This window comes from Ochotona curzoniae, unplaced genomic scaffold, assembly GCF_017591425.1.
Source record: "Ochotona curzoniae isolate NIBS_2020 unplaced genomic scaffold, NIBS_Ocur_1.0 scaffold_3208, whole genome shotgun sequence".
NCBI lineage: Eukaryota > Metazoa > Chordata > Mammalia > Lagomorpha > Ochotonidae > Ochotona > Ochotona curzoniae.
Window position 1 is genome coordinate 5,473,872 of NW_024467106.1, and position 26,479 is coordinate 5,500,350.

General features: G+C 60.1%; 4 protein-coding genes across 11 annotated transcripts; 2 read left to right on the forward strand and 2 right to left on the reverse strand.

The window, feature by feature from the left end:
* Positions 1–1,370: 1,370 nt before the first annotated feature.
* Positions 1,371–3,928, forward strand: TOR2A (torsin family 2 member A). Of its 7 annotated transcripts, none has more exons than XM_040963457.1 (5): positions 1,371–1,568; positions 2,054–2,319; positions 2,717–2,892; positions 3,054–3,181; positions 3,297–3,928. In XM_040963457.1, exons 1-5 carry the CDS (start codon positions 1,418–1,420, stop codon positions 3,539–3,541), a joined length of 966 nt encoding a protein of 321 aa, XP_040819391.1. In that variant the 5' UTR covers positions 1,371–1,417; the 3' UTR covers positions 3,542–3,928. The 7 variants fall into 7 exon arrangements, with proteins under 7 accessions (XP_040819391.1, XP_040819393.1, XP_040819392.1 ...); XM_040963459.1 differs by having other exon boundaries at positions 1,396–1,647; positions 2,139–2,319; XM_040963458.1 differs by having other exon boundaries at positions 1,396–1,568; positions 2,720–2,892.
* Positions 3,929–4,066: 138 nt separating this feature from the next.
* TTC16 (tetratricopeptide repeat domain 16) lies at positions 4,067–13,911 on the reverse strand. Its single transcript, XM_040962753.1, has 15 exons — positions 13,789–13,911; positions 12,944–13,119; positions 12,606–12,696; positions 12,376–12,480; positions 10,954–11,054; positions 10,734–10,863; positions 9,030–9,244; positions 8,338–8,582; positions 7,963–8,104; positions 7,524–7,689; positions 6,469–6,611; positions 6,132–6,309; positions 5,632–5,719; positions 4,775–4,944; positions 4,067–4,699 (listed from the first exon to the last, which is right to left on the reverse strand). The coding sequence occupies exons 1-15, from the start codon at positions 13,909–13,911 to the stop codon at positions 4,067–4,069; spliced, it is 2,706 nt and encodes a 901-aa protein (XP_040818687.1).
* A 392-nt stretch (positions 13,912–14,303) lies between these two features.
* PTRH1 (peptidyl-tRNA hydrolase 1 homolog) lies at positions 14,304–16,122 on the forward strand. 2 transcript variants are annotated; one of them, XM_040962909.1, is made up of 5 exons: positions 14,304–14,410; positions 14,615–14,834; positions 14,992–15,091; positions 15,258–15,303; positions 15,399–16,122. In XM_040962909.1, the coding sequence occupies exons 1-5, from the start codon at positions 14,315–14,317 to the stop codon at positions 15,582–15,584; spliced, it is 648 nt and encodes a 215-aa protein (XP_040818843.1). In that variant the 5' UTR covers positions 14,304–14,314; the 3' UTR covers positions 15,585–16,122. The 2 variants fall into 2 exon arrangements, with proteins under 2 accessions (XP_040818843.1, XP_040818844.1); XM_040962910.1 differs by having other exon boundaries at positions 15,492–16,122.
* A 234-nt stretch (positions 16,123–16,356) lies between these two features.
* On the reverse strand, positions 16,357–20,895 carry CFAP157 (cilia and flagella associated protein 157). Its single transcript, XM_040962755.1, has 8 exons — positions 20,723–20,895; positions 18,995–19,266; positions 18,305–18,458; positions 17,831–18,098; positions 17,406–17,536; positions 17,066–17,216; positions 16,680–16,846; positions 16,357–16,591 (listed from the first exon to the last, which is right to left on the reverse strand). Exons 1-8 carry the CDS (start codon positions 20,893–20,895, stop codon positions 16,357–16,359), a joined length of 1,551 nt encoding a protein of 516 aa, XP_040818689.1.
* Between the last annotated feature and the right edge of the window lie 5,584 nt (positions 20,896–26,479).

The following is a 26,479-nucleotide window of genomic DNA, read 5'->3' on the forward strand; positions in this document are numbered from 1 at the left end:
CAGCCCGCCCTGAAGTCCTGTACCTGCCCTGGATACACCCGCAGCCCCACTGGGCAGTGGGCGGAGGCCCTGGGATGCCCCCAAGGCCACCATGTTCCTGCCCCGGGGACCACTGCCACAGCTCCCACTGACACACAACGTGGGACCCGAGACTTTGGCAGTGGAAGAGCTCTCAGAAGTCTGGGGGTGGAAGGCTGGGACAGTGTGGTGGCATACCACATAAGGCTGCCACCTGCAGCACCGCATCCCATATGGACGTCAGTTCAAGTCCCGGCTGCTCCGTTTCTCATCTAGCTGCCTGCTTGTGGTCTGGGAAAACAGCAGCATATGATCCAAAGCCTTGGGACTCTGCACCCACATGGGAGTCCTAGAGGGAGCTCCTGGCCCCTGCCTTCATATTAGCTCAACTCTGGCTGTTAGTGTTATTTGGGGGATGAGGGGTGAACTAGCAAATAAGTCCTGCCCCCCCAAAAAATGTTCAGGGTTGCAGCTGTGGTCCGCAGAGTGAAGGCAGCAGTGGGGACCCCACGTGCTCTGTGCTCCCCAGAGTAGGAGCAGCAGCTTCTTCCTGTGCACACTTGGCAGTGCGGTACCAGGAGTTTGTGTGTGTAGGGATGAGATGAACAGGGACCAAGGCAGACCCACAGGGTGGGCCCCGCTGCAGGCTGGGGAGTGCAGTGTGTGGGTTAGTCACAACTGGGTCATCGGAAGCTCTCCCTTCACCTCTAACTCCTGTGACCCGGGGAGGCTGGCCGTCTGAGGCGTGGCACTGCCAAGATCCTTTTGGCAACAGCCTGGTGGACTCAAATAAATAAACGACTTAAGCTCTCGGGTCTCAAAGTGCCCTCCCGGTAAGGTGGGGGCCATAACGGACCCATCTCAGTGTAGATGCCAGGTGTTGGGCACGTAGCAATGGCTAGGTAAGAGACTGCCGGGTTTGGGGCCCTCGTGAACTGCCGTTGGTCCCTGCTTTGGACACTTGATGTGGCTGAACAGTGCTGGAATCTCACCCTGTTCCTGCATGGCAGGTGCTGAAGCTCAGAGCCGTCAGCACGGTTCCCTTGTCACCCGAGGAGAAAGCGTGGAAAAGGCACCATGCAGGGTGGAAGGTTCCACACTAGTTTCGGTTACGACTGTCACGTCCCGCTTGGTGGGCATCATTCTGTATTTATTCTGCCTGAGCTACCAAGACGGTCCCTTAGTTACGGTTGCTATAGCAACGCGGCCCGCCGTCTCGGATTGGATGGCTCACGGGCGCCCCCTGGAGGTCATTTCCCGGTCATGCGGCAGAACGACGGGGCCGACAGGGCAGCCGGGAGTTGTAGGCGACGGGCTCGGAACGGGGCACGCCGGGAGTTGTAGTTCGGGGGCGGGGCCGTTGGCGGCCCCAGGGGGAGCTCGGGCCTGACCTGGATGGATGGCGGCTGCGACGCGCGGCCGCCGGCCCTGGGGCTCGCTCCTCGGGCTGCTCGGGCTGGTCGCGGCCGTGGCCGCCTCCTGGGACCTGACTTCCCTGCGCTGCAACTTCTACGACTTTTGTGAATGCGACTTCCGGCCCGATTTTCCTGGTGAGGCGTCAGGGAGCCGCGGCCAGTGTCGGGGGAACGCGGGGAGTCCCGAGCTGGCTCCGGGCCGGAACAGCTGTGGGTCCAGGGGGCGGAACCGAGGGGCGGGACCCGGGGCTGGAGCACGGCCACGGGCTGAAGCGCGCCCGGCCCGGCGGGTCCGGAATCTGAGGTACAGACCCGAGGTTTAGGGGCGCCTGTTGGGGAGACCCCGAGGGCCTGCCAGGATGGAGGCAGCCCTTTGACAGCCCCCTCACAGCAGGGGGGTGTGTTGGGCCTCCACGGAGTGCACAGGCAGGCTAGGGGGCGGGCTGTCCCGGTGGAGGGCAGGGGGTTCATGGCAGTTCTTGTCGGCGGCTCCATAGGGGCGGGCGCCGTCTGGAGGGCGGCCTGGAGGCGTCGCTGCCGAACTGTCAGTCTGGCGGTGGGCCCAGATGGCCAGTGTCCCCCGCCTGCCCTCATCCGTGACTCTCCTCCTGCGGCCCTAGCTTTGGAATGTGACCTGGCCCAGCACCTGGCCGGCCAGCACCTGGCCAAGGCGCTGGTGCTGAAGGCGCTCAAGGTCTTCGTGAGGGACCCCGCCCCCACCAAGCCCCTGGTGCTGTCCCTGCACGGCTGGACGGGCACCGGCAAGACCTACCTCAGCTCCCTGCTGGTGCACCACCTCTTTAGGCGCGGCCTCCGCAGCCCCCACGTGCACCACTTCTCTCCCATCATCCACTTCCCCCACCCGAGCCACCTCGAGCAGTACAAGGTAGGCTGCCTGCATGCACACGGGGCATGCAACTCCCCTGCACTGGGTTGTGGGGGCGGGGAGAAGGGCACTGACCCTTGGGGAGGTCCCCTCTGGAACAGAACTAGGAATGGCGCCCGGGGCTTGCAAGCAGCAGGGAGCGGTACCCATCCTGCACCTGTTGGCTAGAGGCTCCGCGCGAGAGCCCTGGGCCGACCCGGCGTCTACCACTGCTGCTGGCCTTGCGAGGCCCTGCCCGGGCTGGTGGAGGCTGCGGAGTGGGACCCGAGGCCGCTCTGGGAGGCAGCACCTCTCTGGGAAGGGATCTGATCACTGCTTGGGGAGAAGCCTGGGGTTTCACGAGTCTCCCCAACACTACCTCTCCTCCATGCCCGTCCGGCCACCCCCGCCTCCCCAGGAGAATCTGAGGAGCTGGGTCCAGGGCAACCTCACAGCCTGTGGACGCTCCCTGTTCCTCTTCGATGAGGTGGACAAGCTGCCCCCAGGGCTGATGGAGGTCTTGCGGCCCTTCCTGGGCCCCTCCTGGGTCGTGTATGGGACCAACTATCGCAAAGCCATCTTCCTCTTCATCAGGTGGGCCTGGCCTCGCTGTTGGGCAGGGCAGGGTGGGGGGCCTCCTGGCCTGTGTTCCCGCCTCCAGGGCACAGTGCACTTCTGTGGGCATCACCTTGTTGGCTCCTATCCTGTCCCTGTCTGGGGGCCCTGCCTGAGTCCCGGGTCCCTCATGGTTTCAGCAACACCGGCGGCGAGCAGATCAACCAGGTGGCGGTGGAGGCGTGGCGCGGCCACCGGGAGCGTGAGGATATCACTCTGCAGGAGCTGGAGCCGGCCGTCACCCGTGCTGTCCTGGACAACCCGCACCGTGAGTCGGCGGGGGTGGGGCTCCCTCTGGGAGTTGGGGCGCTGGGGACCCGCCCTCCTCGGCCCTCTCCCCTCTGGTGGAGCCTGCTCAGTAGCGCCCGCCCCTCTCCTTGTAGATGGCTTCTGCCGCTCTGGCATCCTGGAGGAGCAGCTCCTGGATGCGCTGGTACCCTTCCTGCCCCTGCAGCGGCACCACGTGCGGCACTGCGTGTTCAATGAGCTGGCCCAGCTGGGTCTGGAGGCCCGGGAGGAGGTGGTGCAGGCCGTGCTGGACAGCATCAGCTTCTTCCCTGAAGAGGAGCAGCTCTTCTCCTCCAATGGGTGCAAGACGGTGGCCTCTCGCATTACCCTCTTCCTCTGACCCTACATGGCAGGGACGGGGCAGAGCCGGCTGAAGAGCCCCCGCGGCCAGCAGCTAGGAGGGTGTTGGTCAGGCACCAGGGACAGGACCCAACAGGGTCGCGACCTCGTAGCTGGCTGCAGAGTACCTCGGGTGGGCGCTGCCTTGTCCCCCAGGGACATAGGAACTCATTGAGCCACCTGCTTCATCCCTCCTTCCCTGGCCCAGCACGAACCCAGCCTCAGGGACTGTGCTGGAGGCCACACCTGCTCCCAGGTACCTCGAGGCCCAGGCTGGGTCTTCTCATCTCCCTGAGTGGAGGGACTTGAGCTGCCCCCTGGGACTGGTTGGAGACAGTTTTTTAATTTTTTAAGAGAACATATGTAATAAATGGAGCCATGGAGCAGAGCACGTTGGGCACTGGTTTTTCTCACTGCCCTGGGAGGTGGTGCCTCTGCTGGGCACCTGGTGGCCTGGGATGAGGGTCGGGGAGAAGGGTCTGTGGCCTCAGCAGGAGTCCAGGCTACCCCAGGCCCTTTCAGAGAGCTACAATGAGGCGGGCTCCTGGTCAGCTTCCGCAGGTTGCGGGCTCCGGCTTGGGCTATGGGCGCCAGCTTGGGCTGCGGACATTGGCTCAGGCTGTGGGCTCGGGCTTGAGCTGTGGGCACCCTTAGTCTGGCTGGAACCTGAGCTCGCACTCTGACCCCAGCTCAGGCCCTCAGTGACCTGGATCCAGTCGGGGCCATAGAAAGACTCTGTCCTGCAGGAGCTCCGGAGCAGCCCGAGGCTCTGGCCCTTGGCACCCATGGTGCTCCAGCCATGGGCTGTCTTGGCCTTCCTGAACCTCCGCTTTGGGCCTCGGGTAGCCTCCATCCTGCTGACCTTCTGTGTTGGGCCCTGGGTGACCTTGGTCTTGCTGGTTTTCTGTGTTGGGCCCTGGGTGGCCTCCATCCTGCTGGCCTTCTGTGTTGGGCCCTGGGTGACTTTGGTCTTGCTGGCTTTCCGTGTTGGGCCCTGGGTGACCTTGGGCCTGCTGACCTTCTGTGTTGGCCGCTGGGTGACTTTGGTCCTGCTGGCCTTCTGTGTTGGGTCCTGGGTGACCTTGGGCCTGCTGGCCTTATGTGTTGGGCCCTGGGTGACCTTGGTTTTACTGGCCTTCGGGGTTGGGCCCTGGGTGGCCTCCATCTCACTGGTCTGTGTTGGGGCCTCTGTGGCCTGGATGGAGCTGGACTGCGGTTGTGGGCCCCGGGCAGCCTTGGTTTTCCTGGGGGTGTGGCTTAGGCCATGGTCCTTCCCATCCTGGTGGGACTGCGAGGACTCGGTCCTCAGCACTGAGGACTCAGATGACGTCACAGCAGCAGTGGAAGTGCTCTGGTACTCCTGGCCGAGGAAGGATGTCTCCGTCTCGGAGGTGGGCACAGTGACTGGTAAGGGTATACAGGCCTCTGTCAGGCCTCTCCCCTCCTCTGGGCAGTTTCCAGGCCGGGCTAGCCCAGCCACCTCAGTCGGCTGGCCCTGAGGTTGGTCAGGGCGACTGGGAGGGGGCCTGGGGCTGTGCTTGCTCGGTCCCTGGCCTGCTCTGCAGGTCGCCCCTGCCCTCTGTGCTCCCTGCAGTCTCAGTACAGTGCTGGTCACTGCTCTGCCTGCCTGCTTCCTGGCATCTGCCTGGCTCCCTGCTGGCTATTCACCTGCACACGTGTGACCTGGAGCCCACTCAGGTCATCTGCAGACATAGCCTGGGCTGTGCCCGTCACCAGGGTCCCACCCAGTCCTGGCCCCAGACTTGGTGCCTGTGCTGGGTTGCCCTGAACAGGGGGAAGGCGGCTGCACTGCCACCACTACCACCACCACCACCGGGACCCTGCGAGAAGCAGCATTCAGCTTTTCCCTTTTTTCCCCTGCCGGGCAGGGCACTGTGGATGTCTGCAGGGTCTGGGGGCTGTTCTCTGGACTAGGCTGAAGGGAGGAGGAAGGACCTAGAGGGACGGACCCCATCCCCTCGAGGTGAGGCTGTGGCCGTCACCTCTGCACTAGTCACTTGCCCAAGGTCATGTAGTGATATGCATCTTGGACCCCCGAGATGCCCAGCAATGGAAGGGCTGGAGACTTACAGTCCAGGAAGGAGGCCGAGGAGGTCTGCTCGACGTAGCTGTCAGTCAGCGATGGCACCTTGAGGTATCCGGGCTCCACCTTGTCCTCCTGTGGCCGCAGAAAGACCAAGCAGTCACGGGCGGTGGCAGGAGGTCCCAGCCCACCTGCCCGCCCAGAGCACACTTCTGCACACAGGCTCCATCCTCCTTGGTGCCAAGGTGTGGTGGGGTGGGCTTAGACCAGGCCCAGCCCCGGGGAAGAGGGCACTGGCGCAGGGCTCTGAGGAAGGGGCTGGTTGGTCGTCAGCTTTCACAGCTGAAAATGAGCAAGCTGTCAGCTGTTGCATGTGTGTGTGTTCACACCGCCCGGGAGGGAGGAACTAAGCAGCTCCCCACTCAGGGTTCCCAGGTGTCACCTGTGTCACTAACCCATACCCAGGGCAGGGTACTGTGGGCTGCAGTTGTCAGAACCACCTGCCTGGGACACTGGCAGCCCCGGGCCCACCTGGGCATCTGCTCACCTCGGCTTTCTCTTCCGTTTCTGTGGCCTTGGCCTCTTCTGTGCCTTTAAGCTCCATGTCCAGGTCCTGGGGGCTAGCCCTGAGCCCCTCAGAGATCTCCACCAAAGGCTCGTCCAGCTTCCAGGACAGGCTCAAGGCCTGGGCCCTCAGGCGCTCCAGTGCCCGCACTCTGAGGGGCCTGCCGTAGGGGTGTGCGTTTGTGCACACATGTGCCATGGCATGTGCCAGCATACTCGTCAGTCCCCCGGACCTCCATACCACCCCCAAGAAGCAGACAGAGGCCCAAGGAGGCCCTGAGGCCCAGCTGAGCCCAGTCCGGCTGTGTCCCACAGCTCACCCCACGACTCCCTCCAGGCTGCTGGGCTGCTGCCCGCTCTCTAGCATGCGCTCCAGCTGTATCTTGGCCAGCTGGCCCACCTGGCTGCGCACAATGTCCTCTGCCGACATGCCCGGGAAGAGGTTGGTCATCAGTGTGATCAGCTGTGGGGAGGGGGACCGAGCCACTGGCAGCCAGAGCAAGGGGCAGGGCATGCATTGCCCTGCTCAGGACCCAAGAGAGAAGGGCTTGAAAATAGGTTTTATTTTAAAAAGTTATTCTATGGGGATGGCAGTATGGTAGAGCAAGTTAAGCCTCAGCCTGCAGTGCCAGCATCACATATGGGCATTGGTTCAGTTCTGGCTGCTCCACTTCCCATCAAGCTCCCTGCTGATGGCCCAGGAAGGCAGCAGAGGATGGCCCAAAAGGCCTAGGCCCCTGTACCCTATATAAGAGACTGAGATGAAGCTCCTGGCTCCTGGCTTTAGACCAGCCCAGTTCTGGCTGTTGTGGCCATTTGGGGAGCAAACCAGCAGATGGAAGATCTCTCTCTAACTCTCTCAAATAAAAATAAATACATATTTAAGAAATCTATTCAAGATGCAGAGAGAGTGTGGGAGCAGGCATGTATACATATATATAATGTATATATGCATTAATGGTTTCGCTCCCCAAACACCCACAGTGGTCAGGCCGGGAGTTTGGTCCAGAATCCCACATGGATGACAGGGCCTTGACCACTGGGGTCATGGCCACTGCCTACCAGGCTCAGCCTTATCAGGAGCCAGAATAGTAACTGACCCCAGGCACTCTGCAGAGCCGTCCTGGAGCCATGTCAGGTGGTGGTTTTTAAAGGGATGACTCTTTTGATCCCAGAACCAGGAGGAGACCACAAGAATGGGCCTGTTCCAGGCCCAAGCCAGGCAGAAGAGAAGAGGCAGGACCAAGGGGACTGCCTTCTTGGAGCCTTGTCTCAGCCTCGTCACCTGGGGGTCTCGCTGGGCTGGCATTGGCAGCCCTTGAAACTAACTAAAACGTGCCCTTCGGGCTGGGGAGGGTCTGAGGCAGGCACCCACCTTCGGCTGGTTGGGATTGAGGAGCAGGACAGTGGCAAGGTCCTGGCGGGCCCCGAAGACATCCTGCAGCAGCCGGCGGCTCTTAGCCCGGTACAGGTAGTACTGGGGCTCCTGTGGGTTGTGCTGGATGGCGGCTGAGAAGTGGTCCTCTGCCTTCTGGAACTGCCTGTGGGGTACAAGGGCCCCAGGCCACAGTGAGCTCGTCCCCTGGGAACCCAGGGTGGACAGCCGGGAAGCTCCACTGCCCCTTTTCCCTTGGCTGGGCACCCCTGGCCTCCCCCCTCCTCCAACTGCGCCCTTGCGCCTGTGTCCCATTATCAGATCACTGGTTCGAGTCCCAGCTGCTCTGCTTGTGATCCAGTTCCCTGCTAATGTGCCTGGAGAGACACTGGGTGATGGGAGCGGGCCAGGGGCAGGGACCGGGTTGCCGTCCCCTCACCTGCGCCGCTGCTCACAGAAGCCCAGTCTCTCCTGCAGCAGGCCCATGCGCATGTTGGCACCCTCGTCTTCCGGGTTCAGCGCCAGCGCCTGCTGGTAGTCAGCCTCGGCGAAAGTCAGGTTGCCCAGCTGGAAGAAACAATCTGGGGCGGCAGGGAGAGGGGAGGAGAGGGCCCCCTCACCGCCACTGCCCTGACCTCAGCCCACCAGGCTGCTTTCTGGGCCACGGAGCCCCTTTTCGATGTGGTCATTCCAACAGGAGACTGAGGCCAGCTAAGGCAGCCTTTCCCCCAGATCGGGCACCAGCCCCGGTCGGGGGGGGGGTGAGTGGGTGGTATGAGGCCACACCCTCTCTGCTCCCCCCACTCCCCCTCACCACCACGGTTGAGGTACAGGCCCTTCTCCCGCTGCTCCTCCTTGAGGGCCTTGTTGAGCAGCAGCACACCCTCCTGGTAGGCGCCCTGCATATAGCAGCACACCGCGAAGTCGTTGTAGGTGAGCAGCAGCTGGCGCTGCACCTGCTGTACTATGTCCTCCTGGCTGCTGGTCACCATGTCCAGTGCCTTCAGTAAGTCCTCCATGGCTGCGTCAAACTGCCCAAGCCGGCGGTACATGGTGCCCCTGCAGGGTTGGGAGGTGCAGGGTGTGGCAGGTGGTAGCAATGGATAAGCAGGCCAAAGCATCCCCCTCCCTCCCCTAGCAGGTGCATGGAACACACAGGCCTGTCCAGAGGTGCTGCTTCTGGGCTCAAGGAGATTCAGTGATCCCTGAGTCACACAGCCAGTCCCTGGGGAAGCCAGGGTCAAGCCCAACTCTCACCCTCTGCATGGCAGGGGCCAACCCTCCCAGCACAGCCACTGTTCAGCAAGTCTGGGGTTCTGGGACTCTCCCCTGGCCCCTGACTGGAACACTGCCAAACTGAGCTGGCCACTCCTTTGGGTTGGAAGGGATGCCTCGGCCCTGACAGGAAGCAGGGCCATTCAGAGACCAGCTGGGGCATGCTGAGGCCTGGGGGAGGTCAGGCACTGCCTGGAGACCATGCAGCCAGTCTGGAGGGAGGGGCAGTACCGGAAGAGGAAGAAGCTGGGGTCCAGGGGGTTGTTCTCGATGGCGCAGCTTATGCACAGCAGCGCATGCTGCAGTTTGCCCTGCACCGCCAGGATCCCAGCATCGTAGCGGGCCTGCTGGGCCTGCTCCACCATCTTCTGCAGCAGCTGCCTGGCTTGCAGGTGCTTTGGGTTCAGCAGCAGGGCACTGTGCAGGTCCTGGTAGCACAGGCTGGGCTGTAGGGAGCACAGCGGCAGGGGAGGCCTCAGGTGGCACAGGCCAGTGCATGCCCAGCACAGGGAGACTACACCACTCTCTGCCTCTTGGAGGAGGCAGGGCACATGGCAGGAACCTCCACTCCACTTCCCATCTCATTGACTTATTTGTTGGGAAGGCAGAGTGGGCAGGGAAAGAGAGGGGCATTCTCCAAATAAGCACGACAGGCCCGGCGCTCCATTCAGGTCTGCCATGTGTGCGACAGCAGCCCGAGGACTTGGGCCTTCTTCCTGGAGTTTCTCAGGTGCCTGAGCAGAGGCAAAGCAGCAGGGATGGGAACCGGTGCTCTGCACGAGCTGCTGGAGTCACTGTGCCACCACGCTGCTCCCACATTCTTGCTGGTCCCTTTCTGGATGTGACCTGAGGTGAGTCAGCCAGACCAGCCTGGCTGGTTCCTGCCTCCTCCTGTGACTTGACGTGTGTGATCTCCTGACTGCATCCATCCCACTGCCAGGCCTCCCCCTCCTCGGGCCCCCCATGCCCTGCCTTTCACACCCTGACTGGTATGTCCCCAGACAAACTCTGCCCAGGGACAGATTCAGGTCTGAGTGGAAAGCTCCCCAGGTTGACACCTCCCACTGGGGCGCTGCTCGAGAAGTCGATCACTCAGTGAGTCAGTCGAAATGCAGTTTCGGGGAGCATCCTGCAACCTGGGGTGACTTGGGCCGCGTGGGAGGCAGGTGCCAGTGGACACGGGAAGGCAACAGCTATGAGCATGAGACGTGAGGGTGTGACATTGGGCAAGTCACCCCAGGGCTGGCTCTTTATCCACCTCAGTGGTGATCACTCAAGTGACCAGGTCTCTGCCACCCACACGTGACCTGGGTGGAGTTCCTGGCTCCTGACTTCTGACCCTGGCCCATGCCTAGACATCATGGATGTTTGGGGAGTGAACCAGCGGATGGGAGCATTCTTTTGCTCCCAGAGAGGCAAATAAATATGAGAAAGTATGAGTACTGTGTGTTTTGCAGGCCTATGGGGGCGTCCACAATCATTGTAATTACTGGCCAAGGGGATGCTGCCGTGAATCACCTGCGGGATGCTGAAGCCCCGCCCCTCAGCCCAGGGGGTGTGGCCAGGGCTGGCCAGGACTGAAGCCAGTCCAGCAGGGTAGCGCCTACTTACTCGCTGGAATTGTGGGCTCAGAGTCCCAATTCACCACCAAAGGGAGGTGACCCTGCCTGTTCCCTGGCCAAGTGGCTGATCTGGTTCCTTCCCTGTGCCTGCCTCAGCACCCTTGCTCAGGCACCTGAGAGTTGGGGAGACCAGGGTCTCTGGTCCGGGGTTTTTCACTGGCTAGTACTGAGTAGAGAACCACACACCCACTCCCCCACCCCCACCAAGTAGGACTGCCCCAAGGGGAGGGGAGAGCCATCTGCTGGGCTGGCTCAGAGCCCCCAGTTCTCCTGGGCTCCTGCTCCCCACCCCACCCACAACCATCAGCTCTACCTTCTGGAAAGAGTTGTAGAGCCTGGCGCGGAGGACAAAGACATCAGGGTTGCTTGTGCCCTGTTGCACCTCCTTGGTGGCGAGGACCAGGCAGTCATGATGGCGTTTGAGGGCCAGGAGACAGGCCATGCTGAGGGCAGAGGGCACAGGTGCCTGTGGTGTCTCAGGACGGGGTGGGGCAGGAGAGGCTGCTGGGGCACTGGGGCCAGCCAGCGCTCACCAGCGGTAGCGGAAGCAGGATTTCTCAGGCTGGAGGTCTGAGGCTTGTAAGAAGATGCTTAGGGCATCCTGGAATTCGCACTGCTCATAGAGGCACTGGCCCTGGGGCACAAGGACAGTGGGTTGTGCCTGTGAGCTCGGCAGTGCCCACCAAGTGGGTCACAAACAGCACAGGGGGCAAAAGGAGAGACAAGAGGCAGGGACAGGCATCGTGGCACAGCAAGTGGAGCCTCTCCCTGCAGTGCCAGCCTTCTATATGGGCACTGGTTCAGATCCTGGCTGTTTCACTTCTGATCCAACCCCTTGCCAATATGCCTGGAGAAGCAGAAGATGGTCCAAGTGCTTGGGTTCCTGCACCCACATGGGAGACCTGGATGGAGTTCCTGGCTTTGACCTGGCGCATCCCCAGCTGTTATGGTCTTCTGGAGAGTGAACCAGCAGAAGGGAGATCTCTGTTTCTCCTGCTATCTCTCCTTAATGCTATCTTTCAAATAAATGGTCTTTTAAAGATTTATTCATTTTTAGGGCCCAGCGCAGTAGCTTAGTGGCTTAAGTCCTTGCCTTGCACACGCCGGAATCCCATATGGACAATGGTTCTAATCCCGGTGGCTCTGCTTCCCATCTAGCTCCCTGCTTTAGGCAGTCGAGGATGGCCTAAAGCCTTGGAACCCTGTTCCCGCATGGGAAAGCAGGAAGAGGCTCTGGGTTCCTGGCTTTTGGATCAGCTGTTGTGGCCACTTGGTGAGTGAATCAATGTATGAAAGATCTTCCTCTCTGTCTCTCCTCCTCTCTGTATATCTGACCTTGCAATAAAAATAAATAAATCTTTTTTTAAAAAAAAATCTTCCTCTCTCCTCATCCTCTCTGTCTCTCTGTATATCTGACTTTGCAATAAAAAATAAGATAAATCTTTAAAAATATATATTTTTTTTAATTGGGAAGTTAGATTTACAGAGAGAAAGATCTCTGTCCTCTGGTTCACTCCCCAAGTGGCTGCAATGGCCACTGAGAGCTGAGCTACTCAGAAGCCAGGAGCTCCTTTCAGGTTTCCCAGTTGGATGCAGAGTCCCAAGGACTTGGGCCATCTTCTATTGCTTTCCCAGACACAAGCAGGGAGCTGGATGGGAAGTGGGGGAGCTGGGTTATAAGGCGGCACTTATACGAGATCCAGCACTTGCAAAGGGGAGGATTAGCCTGTTGAGCCAGCAGGGTTGGTTCTAGGAATAAGGAATGTCCCCATGGCTGGAGGAAGAGCCAGCAGGGATGGGGGCGGAGAGATGGAGAGCCAGTGGGGGATTGGGAGGGAGCTAGCAGGGGTGGGGGGAGAAGCCAGTGGAGGGTGGGAGAATCAGCAGGAAGTGGGGGGCAGCAAGGGTAGGGGGGCAGCAGGGGTGGGGTGGGAGGTACTCCGGCGTCTCTCCACCTGCAGGTAGAGCACAAACGCCAGTCGCTCCAGGTAGAGGGTGTTTTCAGGCTGGTCGGAGTAAGCCCTCCGTAGGTTTTGGACCGCCGACGAGAAGTCGCAGAGCTGGATGTAGGCCTCGGCCCGTAGGGCGTAAAAGTCCACCTGTGGGGAGCAGGGGGTGACCAACCCAGACTCTGGGACAGCAAGGACAGGGTGGGGGCGGCCACTACCCCCAGCTAATCCCTTACCAGCTCTGAGTCCAGGTGGAGGGCCCTGGAGCAGAAGAGCACACCCAACTCCCAGTCCTCCTGTTCCAGGCACCTCTGGCCTCGGTAGAAGCTGCGGGGACAGGGTAAACAGGCGGAAGTGCTGGCCTTGCCGCCCGTACTGCCCTGGGGACCCATGCTGGTGGGAGTGTGGGATGGGTGGACAGGAGGGGCAGCTGGAGCAGGCAAGGACCCGAGGGGGGCGGTGCTGGCCTTCCTGGAGCTCATCCTCTCCAGCAGGAGCTCCGTCACGCCTGCTGCATTCACTGTGACTGACTGAATGGCACCTGGGACCCCAGGGAGCCAACGTAGACACTCACTACTCGCGGAGTTTGAGGGGCACTGTTAGGCCTGTGACCTTTGACTTTGGGGCGTCGTAGACGTGGAACACCTGGCTGGTCCCGAAGATGCGTTGCAGGTTCCCCTTGGGAACCGGGATCACCCATGGCTTCTGTACGGCAGTCTGGAAGAGGACCTCATACTGCTCCAGAACATTCTAGAACCCAGGGGGACAGCAGGCAGAACAGGCCTCAGGAACCCTTCTCATACAGACACAGCCTTCCTGTGTGCTCTGCACAGTGGAGGGGGCAGACGGACAGGTGGGAGGTACACACAGTTTGAGGGCTGGGGGTTTCTGGAGGCTTCCACTCCCCTGGGGGTGCACTCACCCGAGTCCTGCCTCAGGGTCAAGGTCAGGGCCCAGGTCCTGGGTCTTCCTAGTTCCTGCTTCTAGCTATCCAAATCCCAAACTAATATTATCAGCTCAGCACTACGGCCCAGCAAGTGTGCGTGTGTGTGTGTGTGTGCGCGCGCGCGTGCGCAGCTGGAGGCACTGGAACATAGCTGGCTGGCTGCTGCCCCCCGGCCCCCCGACTTTCTTGCCTCAGTGAGGTCACCTTATAAATCCTCAGCCACCAGAGCGCGAGACCTGTGCCCTGTAGCCCTCAGTCCTGGCTGTTCCACACTTGCAGTCTCCAAGGCTTCCTTCCTCCCGGGCTCGCATCTAGGCCAGTACCACCACGCCACCGGCCACTCGTGCCTGCCCGACCCCAGCTGTACAACTGGCAGGGTCCTTGCATTATTTCGTCTCTCCTGAGACCCCAGGCCTGGCCTCTCAGCCCTACCTTGTGCCTCGGCTTTACCCGCTCAGCCCTCCCGCCCGCACCTCGAGAGCGGCTTCCTTGCCGCCCCCTTCCGAGGACCCTGAGGTGCCGGACTCTGCTTCTTCGTTGCTAGGCACCATTTCCAGGACGCCCTCAGGTCCCGCCCCGCTGTTGCTAGGCACCATAACCAGGACGCCTTAGGCCCCGCCCCCACGTTGCTAGGCAGCATCTCAGGGAAACCCCAGGTCCCGTGGACTGTCGGGAGTTTGAGGCCTACGGCGGGGTTAGGGATTGCATATCTGCAGCCAGGCAGAGCGACAGTGGAGGGAATGACAAGGTTCCCACCTCCCAAATCCCAGGGCAAGAGCTCGGAGCCTAAATCACGGCAACCCCACGGGACCCCGTGACGTGGCGCGGTGGAATGCACGGGGGCGAGTGGGACGCGGCGCCGCCCCGCCGCTTCCGCCCTTCTGAGGCGCGGCGTCCGCGCAGCCTGGCCTTGATTGGACGTCCCGGGACATGTGGCGCCGCGATTGGCCACGCGCTGAGTGACGTCAGGGGCGAGGTCTTGGCATGAATGGGGGCAGCATGGCGCTGTCCGGCCTCTTCCCGCGCAGGCTGTGGCGGGGTCCGGCCATGAGCCGGTGCGTCTTGGAACCCCGGTCCGCGGGGCAGCGGTGGCTGGTGAGTGTTGGCGGCCATGTAGGGGCTGACGGGCCTTCGTTCCAGGGCCGCCGTTAATTCCAATCGGGATTTCCCACTTTGGTCGTTCCTGCCTTCTGGGGTCTCCGGGTTTGGCTGGGTCCCTTCTCCCGCTCCGCTCTCCGCTCCCCCTTCTCCTCCTTGGGGCCGGCGTGCTGGGCTCAGGATCCCTGGTGCCGCCCGCAGGTGGCTGGCCTGGGGAACCCGGGCCTGCCCGGCACACGGCACAGCGTGGGCATGGCGGTGCTGGGGCAGGTGGCGCGGCGCCTGGGTGTCGCCGAGAGCTGGACGCGCGACCCGCGCTGCGCCGCTGACCTGGCCTTGGCGCCGCTCGGGGATGCCCAGCTGGTCCTGCTCCGGCCGCGGCGGCTCATGAACGACAACGGGCGCAGCGTGGCCCGGGCCGGTGAGTGGAGGGTGCATCGATGCGGCACCCCTGGGGGTTCTTGGCGAGTGTGTGTGTGTGTGTGTGTGTGAGAGAGAGAGAGAGAGAGAAGTGGGCTTAACTGCGGCCCCTCTGGGCAGATGGGCATTAACGAAGGCTACCGTCTCCCTGTGCCAAGCCGAGCTGTTCGGGCTTACTGCTGAGGAGGTCTACCTAGTACATGATGATTTGGACAAGCCTCTGGGGAAACTGGCCCTCAAGTTGGGGGGCAGTGCCAGGTGAGCCCCGGGGCTGCCTAGGGTTGGGGTGTGCATGTTGACCTCCCCGTAGGGATGGAAAAGGGCTGCTGACCAGCCCTTCCAGGAGATGGGGTGGGGGGACAGCACGGAAGGGCGATGGCTTGGTTGTCACTCACGCCCTTCCCTACCCCCATCTTCCTGGAAGGGGCCACAATGGAGTCCGTTCATGCATTAGCTGCCTCAACTCCAGCGTGAGTGTGCCCATTTGTCCTGTACTGAGCTGGGATGGGGGGAGGATGGTCACATGGGGTCCCCAGTGTGCCTCACCCCTCTTGCTCCCTCCTAGGCAATGCCAAGGCTGCGGGTGGGCATTGGGCGGCCAACCCACCCAAATGCTGTGCCGGCCTATGTGCTGAGCAGCTTCTCCCCGTCGGAGCAGGAGCTGCTGCCCCCGCTGCTGGACCGAGCCACTGACCTGCTCTTGGATCATATACGGGCGCGAAGCCAGGGCCCCTCCCCAAGCCCCTCCTGACGCCCACTTGGCTCTGTGAACCCAGCTGTGGCCACAGAGCTGTCAGGCCCATGGTGCTGTCCACGTTTTATGCAACTTTTTCTCAGGGTTGCTATGGGCCAGGCCACCCACAGGAAAAGGACCTGGCCAGTCCTGGGTCAGGGTGGGAAGATCATCTCCTCGCTTCTTACTTGGGATGCAGGCAGTATTCAGGGAGACTAAACCTCTTGAGCCGTCCTGGGATCCTGGAAGCGTGGATCTGTAAGATGAAGGAGTGGGCACGTGGCCTCATGGTCAAGGGGCTGCTTGTGGGCGTGCCCAGGCCTGGGTCCTCATTCTGCCTATGGGCGCAGCTTCCTGCTCAGGTGTATCCTGGGTGGCAGCGGGTGATGGCTCAAGGATTTTAGTCTGTGACTTCCCCGTGGGAGACCCAGGTAGGGCTCCCGGTGCCCAGCTTTGGCCTGGCCCCACCGTGGCTGTTGTGAATGGAGAATGAGCCAGCAGGTGGGGAGAGTTCTGCCTTATCTTTCCTCTTCCACCTTTCAAATAAATAAGTATATTTATTTTAAAAAAAAATTCTTGGTTTCCTTAAAGAGAGCGAGCCATGGCTGTTGAAAAGCTGAGACTACCTGGCGAAGGAGCTGGGGCCAGTGGGGTCCAGCAGGCCCCCTCCCACGGGAGGCGCAGGTCCCCTCGCTCTCCTGAGGCCCTGGCCATGGCCTTTCTTCTGCCCATTTTATGGATGAGAAGGTTGGGAGCTCTGGCCTCAGCCCAAGGCCACACAGCTCTCTGCCTAATAGAACCCTTGTTCACACCCGACCGAGGCCCCTGGCACGCTCACTTCAGGGCTGCTGTACGCTCGGCAGGTCCCCATGCGTGTGACGTAGGAGAGCATCCGTAGGTCCTGTGGGTTCGGGGGAATATGGACCTGGCGAGGCACCAGACCCAGGTCCCCCGGCCGGTAGGCTGTGATGCTGGACAGTTGCTGCAGCAGGGCCTGCGCCCTGGGTGGCTGGATGCTGAGCCGGCTGCGGGGGAGTTGGCAACAGGGGGTCAGGCCTTGGGAAGCCAAGGTGGCCGGCTCAAGGTCAAGGCTGTGCAGAGCTGCACACTCACCTCCCTGGGGCCATGCCATGGGGTTGGGCCTCCTGACGTCGGCATACTGCCACCTGGGGAGTGTGGACCATGGCCGAGCTGAGCAGGGCCAGCAGCTGCTGCAGCATCTCCTTGCGCTGCAGCTGGAACACCACATCAAAGTCGCCATCGTCACCTTCCGCTTGCATCTGCCGGGAGGGCCAGGGGTGGGGGTCAGGTCCGTGGCTGCTCGGGGGCGGCCCACCCACCTCCACGTGTGTTTGCTGAATATTCCCTGATCATGGCAGTTACAGAGGGAAGAGCGGGATACCCGTTTTCCAGTTTGGAAAGACTGAGGCCCCAAGTTCCCCAGACCTTAGAGGGTCTATATCAGAAGAGGATGGATTGGGGTTCCCAGCCCTGCTTACCTGTAGGATGTCCCGGAGGAAGGCCGTGGCCCGGGCCAGGATCACCTCTAGCCTGGCCCGCAGCTCCTGCTCTTGGCTCAGCTCCTGCTGCAGCCGCTGTGCCTCCCCCTTCTGCTGGGACAGCTGCACGTCCATCTGGTCTTTCTGGCTCCTGGGCCCCAGGTGTGTGGGGAGGTTGGACCACGTCAGCAACTGCCCCCGCCGAGCCGGGTCCCCCTCCTGCTTTCTCTCTGGCCCCAGGCCACCCTACATGTGCTGCGACACTGAAGCCCTATGAAGTGTGTGTGGGCAGGGGAGGCAGGTGTCCCGGGTTATGTCCCATGCCCCCTACCCCGCGCACCTTAGTGCCACGATGTCCTTCTGCAGCTGCGCAAAGTTCTGCTCCAGGTGCCGCAGCAGGAGGCGCAGCTGCCGGACCTCGGCCGTGTCCTCCTGTTGTTTGCGGCACTTTTCCATCAGCATGAGGATGACCTGTGGGTGATGGGCGGGTGGCGAGGCCCGGGGAGGACCGAGGGTTCTCAACCAGCCCTGACCCATACGCTTGCGGTCTGGAGAGGCCAGTACCAGCTCTGGGGGTACAGACTGGCTGAGCCTCCACTTCCTCAGGGCCAGGTTCCGTTTATGAAACTACTCACAGGGGCTTTCAAGTGAGTCAGGAAGAGGCCCTGGCATGTCAGGGACCTGCACAAGGAGGTCCTGTCCCCTCCCAGCATCTACTTGGGTCCCTTCTCTCCCTCCCCCCAGCTCTGGGGACCGTGGGTGCACCTTCTGGTGGCCGCGGCTGCGCCTGGCCATGGTCTCGTGGCCGTCCTGCAGCAGCTGCAGCTGCTGGCCCAGCTCGCCCTGGCTGCCGCGCAGCCGCTCATTCTCCTGCAGCAGGTGCATGCCCTGCCGGGACATCTTGGCCAGCTGCAGGGTCACGCTGTTGTTCTCTAGGATGGCCCTCTTGGTGGTCTCCCACATCTGCTTGGTGGCTGTCCTGCGGAACTCGCTGGCCACCAGGTTCACCCGCTGGGTGATCTCTTTCTGCAGTCTGCCCGTGGGGTAGGGGGTGCATTCAACAGCTCTGCCCTGGCTTTCCCCAGAGATAGCCCCCTCCCCCCGCTGCCAGACCTCTGCTACCTGCGTGAGGAGGCCCCGCCGTGCTGTTCTCCCCCTGATGTCCCAGCTGGGGCACCTCCAGAACAGCAAGCTGGGCTGGGGAGTAGGGGGGTGCTCAGGGACGCCCATGACGCCCACCTGTCCTTGTCCAGCACCGATTTCTTCTCCAACTTGTACATGGAGTCCCGGTACTCGGTCTCCTGCCTCCGCAGCTGGTCCTCCAGCACCATAAACTTCTCTGTGAGCTCCTCCTTCTGCAGTCGGAATTCCTCCAGGGATGCCAGCTTCCCCCCTGCCCATCACCGTTCAGCAGAAGGCCCAGTGAGGGGCCTCCCCTGATGTCCTTCAGGGCTCTGGCCCTGCTCACCTTTTACCGCCCTCATCATCATCTACATTGTCGTCCCGCCTCCCCTCCCCTTGGGTTAGCAAGGCCTGGTTCAGGTTCCACCTTCTCCAGGGAGTCTGCCTGGATAGCCACCTTCCGTTTCATGAAAGGCACAGCAGTGGCATAATTGGAATTCTCTGGGCTGGACACACTCGAGCATCCCAGGCACAGCCCTGGCCAGCTGAGCGACAAACACACAGGTCACAGATGCTTTCTCATGTGCAAGGTGGGAGGGGGAGTGGTGCTTCCTGCCTTGTTGGGGCGCGGGGACCATGAAGGAAGATGATGGTGTATGCAGGGCAGCTGTATCATTCCCCGACCCCGCCCGTTCCCCAAGTGTGAAAAGCGAGGGACACGTGCTCGCCTGGGCCACAGCTGGAGTCCGGTCATGTTAGGGCTGCAGCCCGCCCAGGCCCCCTGCCCTGCTGCCGCCTCCTCCTCACCAAGGACGATGTTCTCCGTGGTGAGCTGGTCCTTGGTCTCCTGGAACTCATGGCGCACCTGTGCCAGCTGGGCCTCAAAGGCGTCCTTCTCCAGTTCCTTGGCCAGTTGCAGGTTCTGCAGCTGCTCGTTCAGGTCCGTGATCTCATCCACCCGCTGGCTGAGTGTCCGCTTGAGGAAGGCCACGATCTCTTTCTTGCTGTTGGCCAGCTGCTCAAACTCTTGGCGGGACAGCTTGTCCTGCACTGCCAGCTCGTCCCATTTCCGCTGGTATCTGGGAAGGATGAGCTAGAATGTGATCTCAGGTCTGTGTGACATCCCCTCCCCCTGCCCGCCCCCTCACTCCCCCAGCCAAGGCTCTCGGGGACAGTTGCCCGCTCTGCAGGCCTCCCCCTGCACTTCAGCATCCTGCCGTTGGCCCTTTGTGAGTGAGCCCTTGAGGGGCTTCCTCAGCAGCTTTGCACTGGGCCCAAACCATATGCACAGCCCTCACCCTCCACCAGGCTGGCCCAATTGTCCTGTGGTCCCGAGCTGCGTCCATCTCCTCCATGTGGCAGGCCTGCTGCCTCCACACCCAGCACCCAGCTGAGGCTGGTGAGCTGTTGGTCCCCAGGGGCTGGCCATTGAGTCACTCCTGCCTGCACCTGCCCTGACTGGGGCCTCAGCACGAGTGCAGTTTGTTCCAGGTTTAGTATATGTGCTGCCAAAGCGAGCCTGTGAGTGCAGCTTGAAGAGCACTGCATAGCGATTCTTAGTTTTCCAATGAAATAATGTAAGTCATTGTAAAGATGGTTTTACTTTTTACCAGCGGCACTTCAGGGATGTGGGCTGATAAAGCAACTTGGGGTTGGGGGTTGGTGAGGCCAGGGCTGTCAGTTTGTACCTGTGAGATGGGGGAGGGGAGTCTCCCTCTTGGAAGCTCAACTCTTGTCTTTCTCCTCTCCCACCCCGCCACTGTCTGTGCAATGGGGGTGACACTGGGACCTCTCCCTGGGTTGCTGTCAGGTGCAGAGGGCACCGGCCCAGGCTCCGCCAGCTGCACACACAAGACTGGATGGTAGCTGTGACTACACAGAGCAACAGGCACCTGCGGAAGAGCTGCTGCCCAGCTGTGGCTTCTAAGGTTCCTCTGATCCAGGACTAAGGCCTCACAGCTGTGGAATCAGTTCCTCGACTAATACAAACCATGGGCAAGCGGTAGGTAGCAAGTGTAGCGGTTAAGATTGTCCCACATCCTACATCGGAGCTGCTAATGCAGACCCTGGGAGACCGTGGTGATGCTTCAAGTCCCCGTGGGTTTCTGCCACCCACGTAGAAGGCGCTGTGCTGGCCCAGCCGTGCCAGCACCGTACAGCAAAAGAGCTCGGCAGCTGTTGGGGTGGGGGGCACAGGCCCCAGCACTTCCAGCAGAGGTGGCGGAGGGTGGAGTGCACTCACCTACCATTCCCAGCTCCTGCTGCCCTTCTGTACAACCTGGGTCCCTTGAGGCAGGAGGAGGGGACTGGCTGGGGATGGGATTTCCATTAGCTCTGTGGTCTCAGCACGCTCTGGGATACTAGAAGGGGCCGGCAAATCTATGACCGGCAATCACAAACCTATAGACCTTTAGAATCTCAAGTTTTCCCCATGTGAACCAAAGGGAAACTGAGGCTGGGGTGGGGCTGGGGCCTGCGCATGCCCTGGGAGGCCAGGATGCCGGTCCAGGGTGGGGGCCCCGCCCACCAGCGCACCGGGCTAGTCGGTCCTCCAGGTCTCGGATCTGGATAAGGAAGAACTCGCGCGTCTCCTCCGACAGTGGCGTCTCCACGGGCTTGAGGCTCACGGTGGCATCCTTCTTGCCCCCTTTCTTCTTCTTGCCCTCGGGCTCCTTGACCCCCTTGCCCACCTTCTTTTTGGGAGCCATGGCTGATGGCAGCCACCACTCCAAGACTCCTTTAAGAGGTCAGGTGGTTGCTAAGGAAGTTGGTCCCATACATAGCAACAGACCAAGGGCATGAGGCTGAGCTTAAAGGGGCCCTGCTCTTCCTGCCTGGGTACTCATGGTCATTCCCCTCCCTTAACACTCCCAAAGACAGCATGACTGAGCTGCTCTTTCAGGTTCTAGGACAACCCCTCTTCCCTCAAGGGAAAATAAGCTACAAGGGGCGTATTACAAGGGGTTGGGGCAGGGCCTCATAAGTCACCAGCTAGCCCCTCTGTGCTGGCCAGAAAGCTGTACCTTATCAATCTGTCTTTTTTTTTTTTTTTAAGATTTATTTATTTTTATTGGAAAGGCAGATATACAGAGAGGAAGTCTTCCGTCCTATGGTTCACTCCCCAAGTGAGTGCAACAGCTGGAACTGAACCAATCTGAAGCCAGGAGCTAGGAGCTTCTTCCAGGTCTCCCACGCAGGTGCAGGGTCCCAAGGCTTTGGGCCGTCCTCGACTGCTTTCCCGGGCCACAAGCAGGAAGCTGGATGGGAAGCAGGGCTGCTGGGATTAGAACCGGCGCCCATATGGGATCCCGGTGCATTCAAGGTGAGGACTTTAATCGCTATGTTATCGTGCAGGGCCCGTCAACTCTTATTTTTACAAGAGGCTTGTAGAGGTTGGTGCTGCGGCATAGCTTGTTAAGTTGCTGCCTGTAGTGCCACATCCCATATGAGTATCAGTTTGAGTCCTTGCTGTTCCACTTCCCATCAAGTTCTCTGCTATTGCACCCGGGAAAGCAGCAGCAGATAGCCCAAGTCCTTGAAGCCCTGCACCCACTTGGGAGATCCAAATGGAGTCCCTGGCTCCTGGCTTTGGCCTGGTCCAGCCTTGGTTTTTGTAACCATTTAAGGAGTGAGCCAGTGGGTGGACAATCTGTCTCCACTCTGTCTGAAAGAATAGAGATCTATCTGCTGGCCCACTCTCCAGATGGCCATAATAGCCAGGGCTGGGCCAGGCCAAAGCCAGGGTCCAAAAACTCCACCCTGGTCTCTCATATGAGTGGCAGGGGCCTTGCACCCTGGGGACTGCCCCCTGCTGCCTTCCCAGACACGGGCAGCGCAGCTGTGGGTCCAGCTGGTTCTCTGCTGTGGGATGCCAGCACTGCATGCAGGAGGCAGCGCGGTTGCTGCGGCAGCCTGGATGCGGCTCCAAGGTGAAGTGTTCCTTCCTGCTTCTGCTGCAGTGCAGTGCCCAGGGCGGCTGGGGGCGGTGGGGAGGGGAGATGGAGGTGGGAGGAGGCCAATGTGGTGACAGCTCCCCAGCTGGGGGTGGCGGCATACCGAGCAGGGAGCAGCAGGCTCCTCTTCATCTCTAGGGAGCTGGATGGGAAATGGGGCTGCCGGGACATGAACCAGTGCCCATATGGGATCCTGGCGTGTGCCAGGCAAGGACTTCAGTCACTAGGCTACCATGCTGGACCCCAGGCTTGACTTTTAGCAGGAGATGATGGTGGCTCCACCTGCTGGTGTGACCAACAGCAGAGGAAGTGCAGTGGGCCTTGGAAGTTGGCAAGTGTGCTTGACTCAAATGGCACGATCTTTTTTTTTTTTAAGATTTGTTTTATTCTCATTACAAAGTCAGATATACAGAGAGGAGAAGAGACAGAGAGGAAGATCTTCCATTCGATGACTTACTCCCCAAGTGAGCACAATGGCCGGTGCTGTGCCGATCCGAAGCCAGGAGCCAGGAACTTCTAGGTCTCCCATCGGGTGCAGGGTCCCAAGGCTTTGGGCCATCCTCGACTGCTTTCCCAGGCCACAAGCAGGGAGCTGGATGGGAAGTGGAGCTGCCAGGATTAGAACTGGGGCCCATATAGGATCCTAGCACGTTCAAGGCAAGTATTTTAACCACTAGGCACAGCGCCAGGCCTAAATGGCATGGTCTTTGGGGGAGAGAGTGGATAAGGAGCCCCCGACCCAAGGTGTCAAAAACACCTGTAGGGGTTGTTCACTGCAGGCAGTGGTCACTTACAGGGGGCTGCAATCTGAGGGCTGTTATGTCCTGTGTGGCCTGGTGTGTCTGAACTGTGAAAAGCGATGACAAGTCATGCTTGGAGGAAAGCGCATGGTGCAGGACCTCAGGCCAGAACGTAGCATGCCTGCACTTAGTAAGTGACGGCTGGTGTGGCCAGTGGTGCGGCCAGCCAGCGAGCTTCAGCTGCTTGTGTGGTGGGGCTGGGTAGGGGGGCTGCCTCTGGAACCCATGCTTCCCTGGCTTGCTCAGGGTATCTGTTCCCCGCATGCAGGGGTCATCCTGGGAGGGCAGATATGTGCCCCAAGAAGGCAGTGTGGAGTTCTATAGGGGTGTCTGAGTCCCTTCCCTGCACCCTACCTAGAACTACAGAACTGGAGAGGCCAGGATGCACCCTGGGCCCCAGGACCTGCACCATGCTGCCCCTCCCACAACACCTGCTGTGGTCACCATAGCTCCCCTGTGGTCCCCTTAACTGTCTTTCTGCCTCCCCAGTCAATCCCCACCTTTTTACAATTATTTCTTTATTTATTTTTATTGGAAAGGCAGGTATAGAGAAGGAGAAACAGAGAGAAAGATCTTCTATCCTCTGGTCCACTTCCCAAGTGGCCACGATGGCTGGAGCTAAGCCGATTTGAAGCCAGGAGTCAGGCACTTCCTCCGTGTCTCCCATGGGGAAACCATCCTCGACTTCTTTCCTGGGCCACAGGCAGGGAGCTGGATGGGAACTGGAGCATCCAGGATACGAACCAGTTACCATATGGGATGCTGGTGTGTGCATGGCGAGGACTTGAGCCACTATGTTACTGCGCCAGGCCAGTGAACTCTTTCTTGCCCCCTTTCTTCAGGGTGAAGCTCTGAGGTTTTGGACCAGTAAGAGAGAGCAGCTTCCCCTAAGCACAGACGGCCCAAGTCCACGCAGCCTCAGCAGAGGGAGGTGGGGGATGGGTGGCGAGGGCGAGGCTAGCGAGTGGCTGCAGTCACAGAGTGACCAGCTGGACTTCTGGGGAGGCTGCAGGTGGGAGGGGGAGCACTTCCACGGTTTGACTGGGGAGTCTCCCCAGCGCTCCCCATTCTGGGGCCAAAAAGCTGTCAGATGCTGGTCTCTGCTGCTTCTCCAATGCTTTCCTGCTCTCTTCCGGGGCCCGGGGCTATGGGAGCCAAGCTCCATGCTGGAAGTGCAGGGCTGGAAGGGGGTGATGTTACCCTCAGAAGAGACGGGACAGGGAGGAGGAGGCACCTCCAGGTTGACAAAGCCCGGACAGGAGACTGTGTCCTACCGGGGAGGGGCCACGTGATGGTCACTGGATCAGCTACAGGAATGTGGGCTCCAGAGAGGAAGAGACAGGTCCTCCAGCTGCTGATTGACCCCCCCTTGCTCCCAGTGGTCATGACAGCCTGACAGCTGGGCCTGGGAGAGGCTGTCCCCAGGGCCTGGAGCTCCATGTGGTCTCCCCTGTGGGTGCAGGGGTCTGAGCCCTGAGCTGCTTCCGCTTTTACCCCTGTGCAGCAGCAGGGAGCTGGATCCGGGACTAACCTGTGCCCAAATGGGATGTTAGCTTTGCTGATGGCAGTTTAACTACCTGCACCAGCCTCTCCCTCTCCTTAGCTTTTTCTCTGTGCGCTCAGCCCTGAGAGCTCCACACAGATGAGCTGCCTGCCCACACTGCAATCCCTATGGAGGCCCATTGTGCTGATAGTGACGCGTGGTCAAACTGGGAAGCCAGGTGAAATCCAAGCCTGTCTGGCAGGAATCAGGAGATAAGATTAAAAATAAAAAATCCTGGAGGCCCACAGTTCTGTTGCCGTGGTAACAGGTGACTACCTAAACTAGTTCTAAATCCAGAATGAAGGACTCACCACTACAGCAGTCTGCCCTGGGAGAACCAGCCAATCAGCAGCTGTCTTACTCCAATAGCCTCACCTTTGTCCATCCCTGCCAGCCAGGCTCCCAGGCCAGGGGAGGGCAGTGCTGCCACCTTGCTTTGAGGCTGTTGGCCAACCATCTCCAGCATTGGTGTGGGGCCGAGCTACAGGGCTATGCACCCCATGCCATGTGGGTTAAGGGGATCCTGGGGTCCCTGCAGACCCCCACCCTCAGCAGAACCCTCTTACTAATGGAGTTTTCGGAATCCACTGACTTGGCTGTTGCCGGAAATGGGGATGGGAGGTGGGGGAGTGAACCAGTGGATGAGAACATGGTCTCTGCCTTCAATAAAATAAATGTTTTTAAAAGTAATCATCTTTAGATTACTGGTGACATTTAATAGTTCTCACACTGCCATGCTAGGGAATGGCAGAAGTCTGCACATGTTCAGGACAGATAGCATTAAAGTGGATTTTCCAACCACAGTGGCTTACACCCCTAGATGTGGAAGATGTGGAATCTAGACAGGGAGGCTGGCTGGTGTTCTGCCCCCGCCGACGCTGGACAGGGAGGGTGGACGCGAGAACCCCATCCAGGGAGCGGCTGCAAATTAAACCTTTGTGCTAGTTTCCTTTGCTGCTTCAGGCAACTGCTCTGAACTTTAGTGGCTTGGGACAGCAGCCATTTACGGACTTAGAGATTCTCTGGGAGCTGCTTCTGGGGGGCCCAGCTTATGTGGTTGGCAACAGGCAACAGGTGGAAGGGCTCTGGGACAGCCAGAGTGGCTTGCTGTTAGCCAGGACAAGGGAGGAACCATCTCGTCACGAAGCAGTCCCACCGTCCCAGCAGCCTGCAGGCAGATGCTGCCAGGTCCTGGCTTGGAACTGGCACAGGCTCCCTCAGGTCTCGCTTGAATTTCTGGCTCTGGGCTCCCACTGTGGGTGTTTAGGAAGGAACCAGGCGATACAAGCATGATTTCCATCTCAATTTTTTTTTAAACAAAATTAAAAAACAAACTTGTTGGGCCCAGTGTGATAGCACAGAGATTAAAGTCCTCACCTTGAATGCACCGGGATCCCATATGGGCGCCGGTTCTAATCCCAGCAGCCCTGCTTCCCATCCAGCTCCCTGCTTGTGACCTGGGAAAGCAGTTGAGGACTGCCCAAAGCCTTGGGACCCTGCACCCGCATGGGAGGCCAGGAAGAGCTCCTGGCTTTGGATTGGCTCGGCTCCAGCTGCTGCAGCCGCTTGGAGAGTGAACCATAGGTTGGAAGATCTTCCTCTCTGTCTCTCCTCCTCTCTGTATATCTGCCTTTCCAATAAAAATAAATAAATCTTTTTTAAAAAATTCTGGGGAAACACCCAAGAGAGCTAGAAGAACGGATTTGAAAAAATGTTTGTGCACCCTCATTTGGAGCAGCAGCATCCACACCAGCCAGCTGCCCATTCGCGAGGGGACCTGGCAGGGAAGGCAGAATGGGCACGCACACACAGGCCCATCACTCGGCTTCAGGCACTTCTGACGCAGGCTGCTACGACATAAATGAACTTGGAAGTCAACTACAGAAAGACAAACGACATGGCATCTCAGTGACACAGGCCTCTATTGGACTGTCACATGGACCAGCAGGTAGCATCTATGGACAGCTTGGAGTGCTGGAAGCACAGGGGTGTGTGG

What these genes read in the sequence shown, in the direction of transcription:
- CFAP157 (XM_040962755.1), bottom strand. Translation starts at nt 20,895, where the DNA reads ATGGCTCCCAAAAAGAAGGTGGGCAAGGGGGTCAAGGAGCCCGAGGGC. An exon ending in CTGGAGGACCGACTAGCCCG is followed by an intron (nt 19,267 to 20,722) that starts GTGCGCTGGTGG and finishes CATCCTTCCCAG; the next exon opens with ATACCAGCGGAAATGGGACG. An exon ending in CACGGAGAACATCGTCCTTG is followed by an intron (nt 18,459 to 18,994) that starts GTGAGGAGGAGG and finishes GGTGATGGGCAG; the next exon opens with GGGGGAAGCTGGCATCCCTG.
- TTC16 (XM_040962753.1), bottom strand. Translation starts at nt 13,911, where the DNA reads ATGGTGCCTAGCAACAGCGGGGCGGGACCTGAGGGCGTCCTGGAAATG. An exon ending in CCCCTCAAACTCCGCGAGTA is followed by an intron (nt 12,697 to 12,943) that starts GTGAGTGTCTAC and finishes CTGTCCCCGCAG; the next exon opens with CTTCTACCGAGGCCAGAGGT. An exon ending in CCTGTACCTCAACCGTGGTG is followed by an intron (nt 8,105 to 8,337) that starts GTGAGGGGGAGT and finishes CTGCCGCCCCAG; the next exon opens with ATTGTTTCTTCCAGCTGGGC.
- PTRH1 (XM_040962909.1), top strand. Translation starts at nt 14,315, where the DNA reads ATGGCGCTGTCCGGCCTCTTCCCGCGCAGGCTGTGGCGGGGTCCGGCC. An exon ending in CCGCGGGGCAGCGGTGGCTG is followed by an intron (nt 14,411 to 14,614) that starts GTGAGTGTTGGC and finishes TGCCGCCCGCAG; the next exon opens with GTGGCTGGCCTGGGGAACCC. An exon ending in TTAGCTGCCTCAACTCCAGC is followed by an intron (nt 15,304 to 15,398) that starts GTGAGTGTGCCC and finishes GCTCCCTCCTAG; the next exon opens with GCAATGCCAAGGCTGCGGGT.
- TOR2A (XM_040963457.1), top strand. Translation starts at nt 1,418, where the DNA reads ATGGCGGCTGCGACGCGCGGCCGCCGGCCCTGGGGCTCGCTCCTCGGG. An exon ending in CTTCCGGCCCGATTTTCCTG is followed by an intron (nt 1,569 to 2,053) that starts GTGAGGCGTCAG and finishes CTGCGGCCCTAG; the next exon opens with CTTTGGAATGTGACCTGGCC. An exon ending in GCCATCTTCCTCTTCATCAG is followed by an intron (nt 2,893 to 3,053) that starts GTGGGCCTGGCC and finishes TCATGGTTTCAG; the next exon opens with CAACACCGGCGGCGAGCAGA.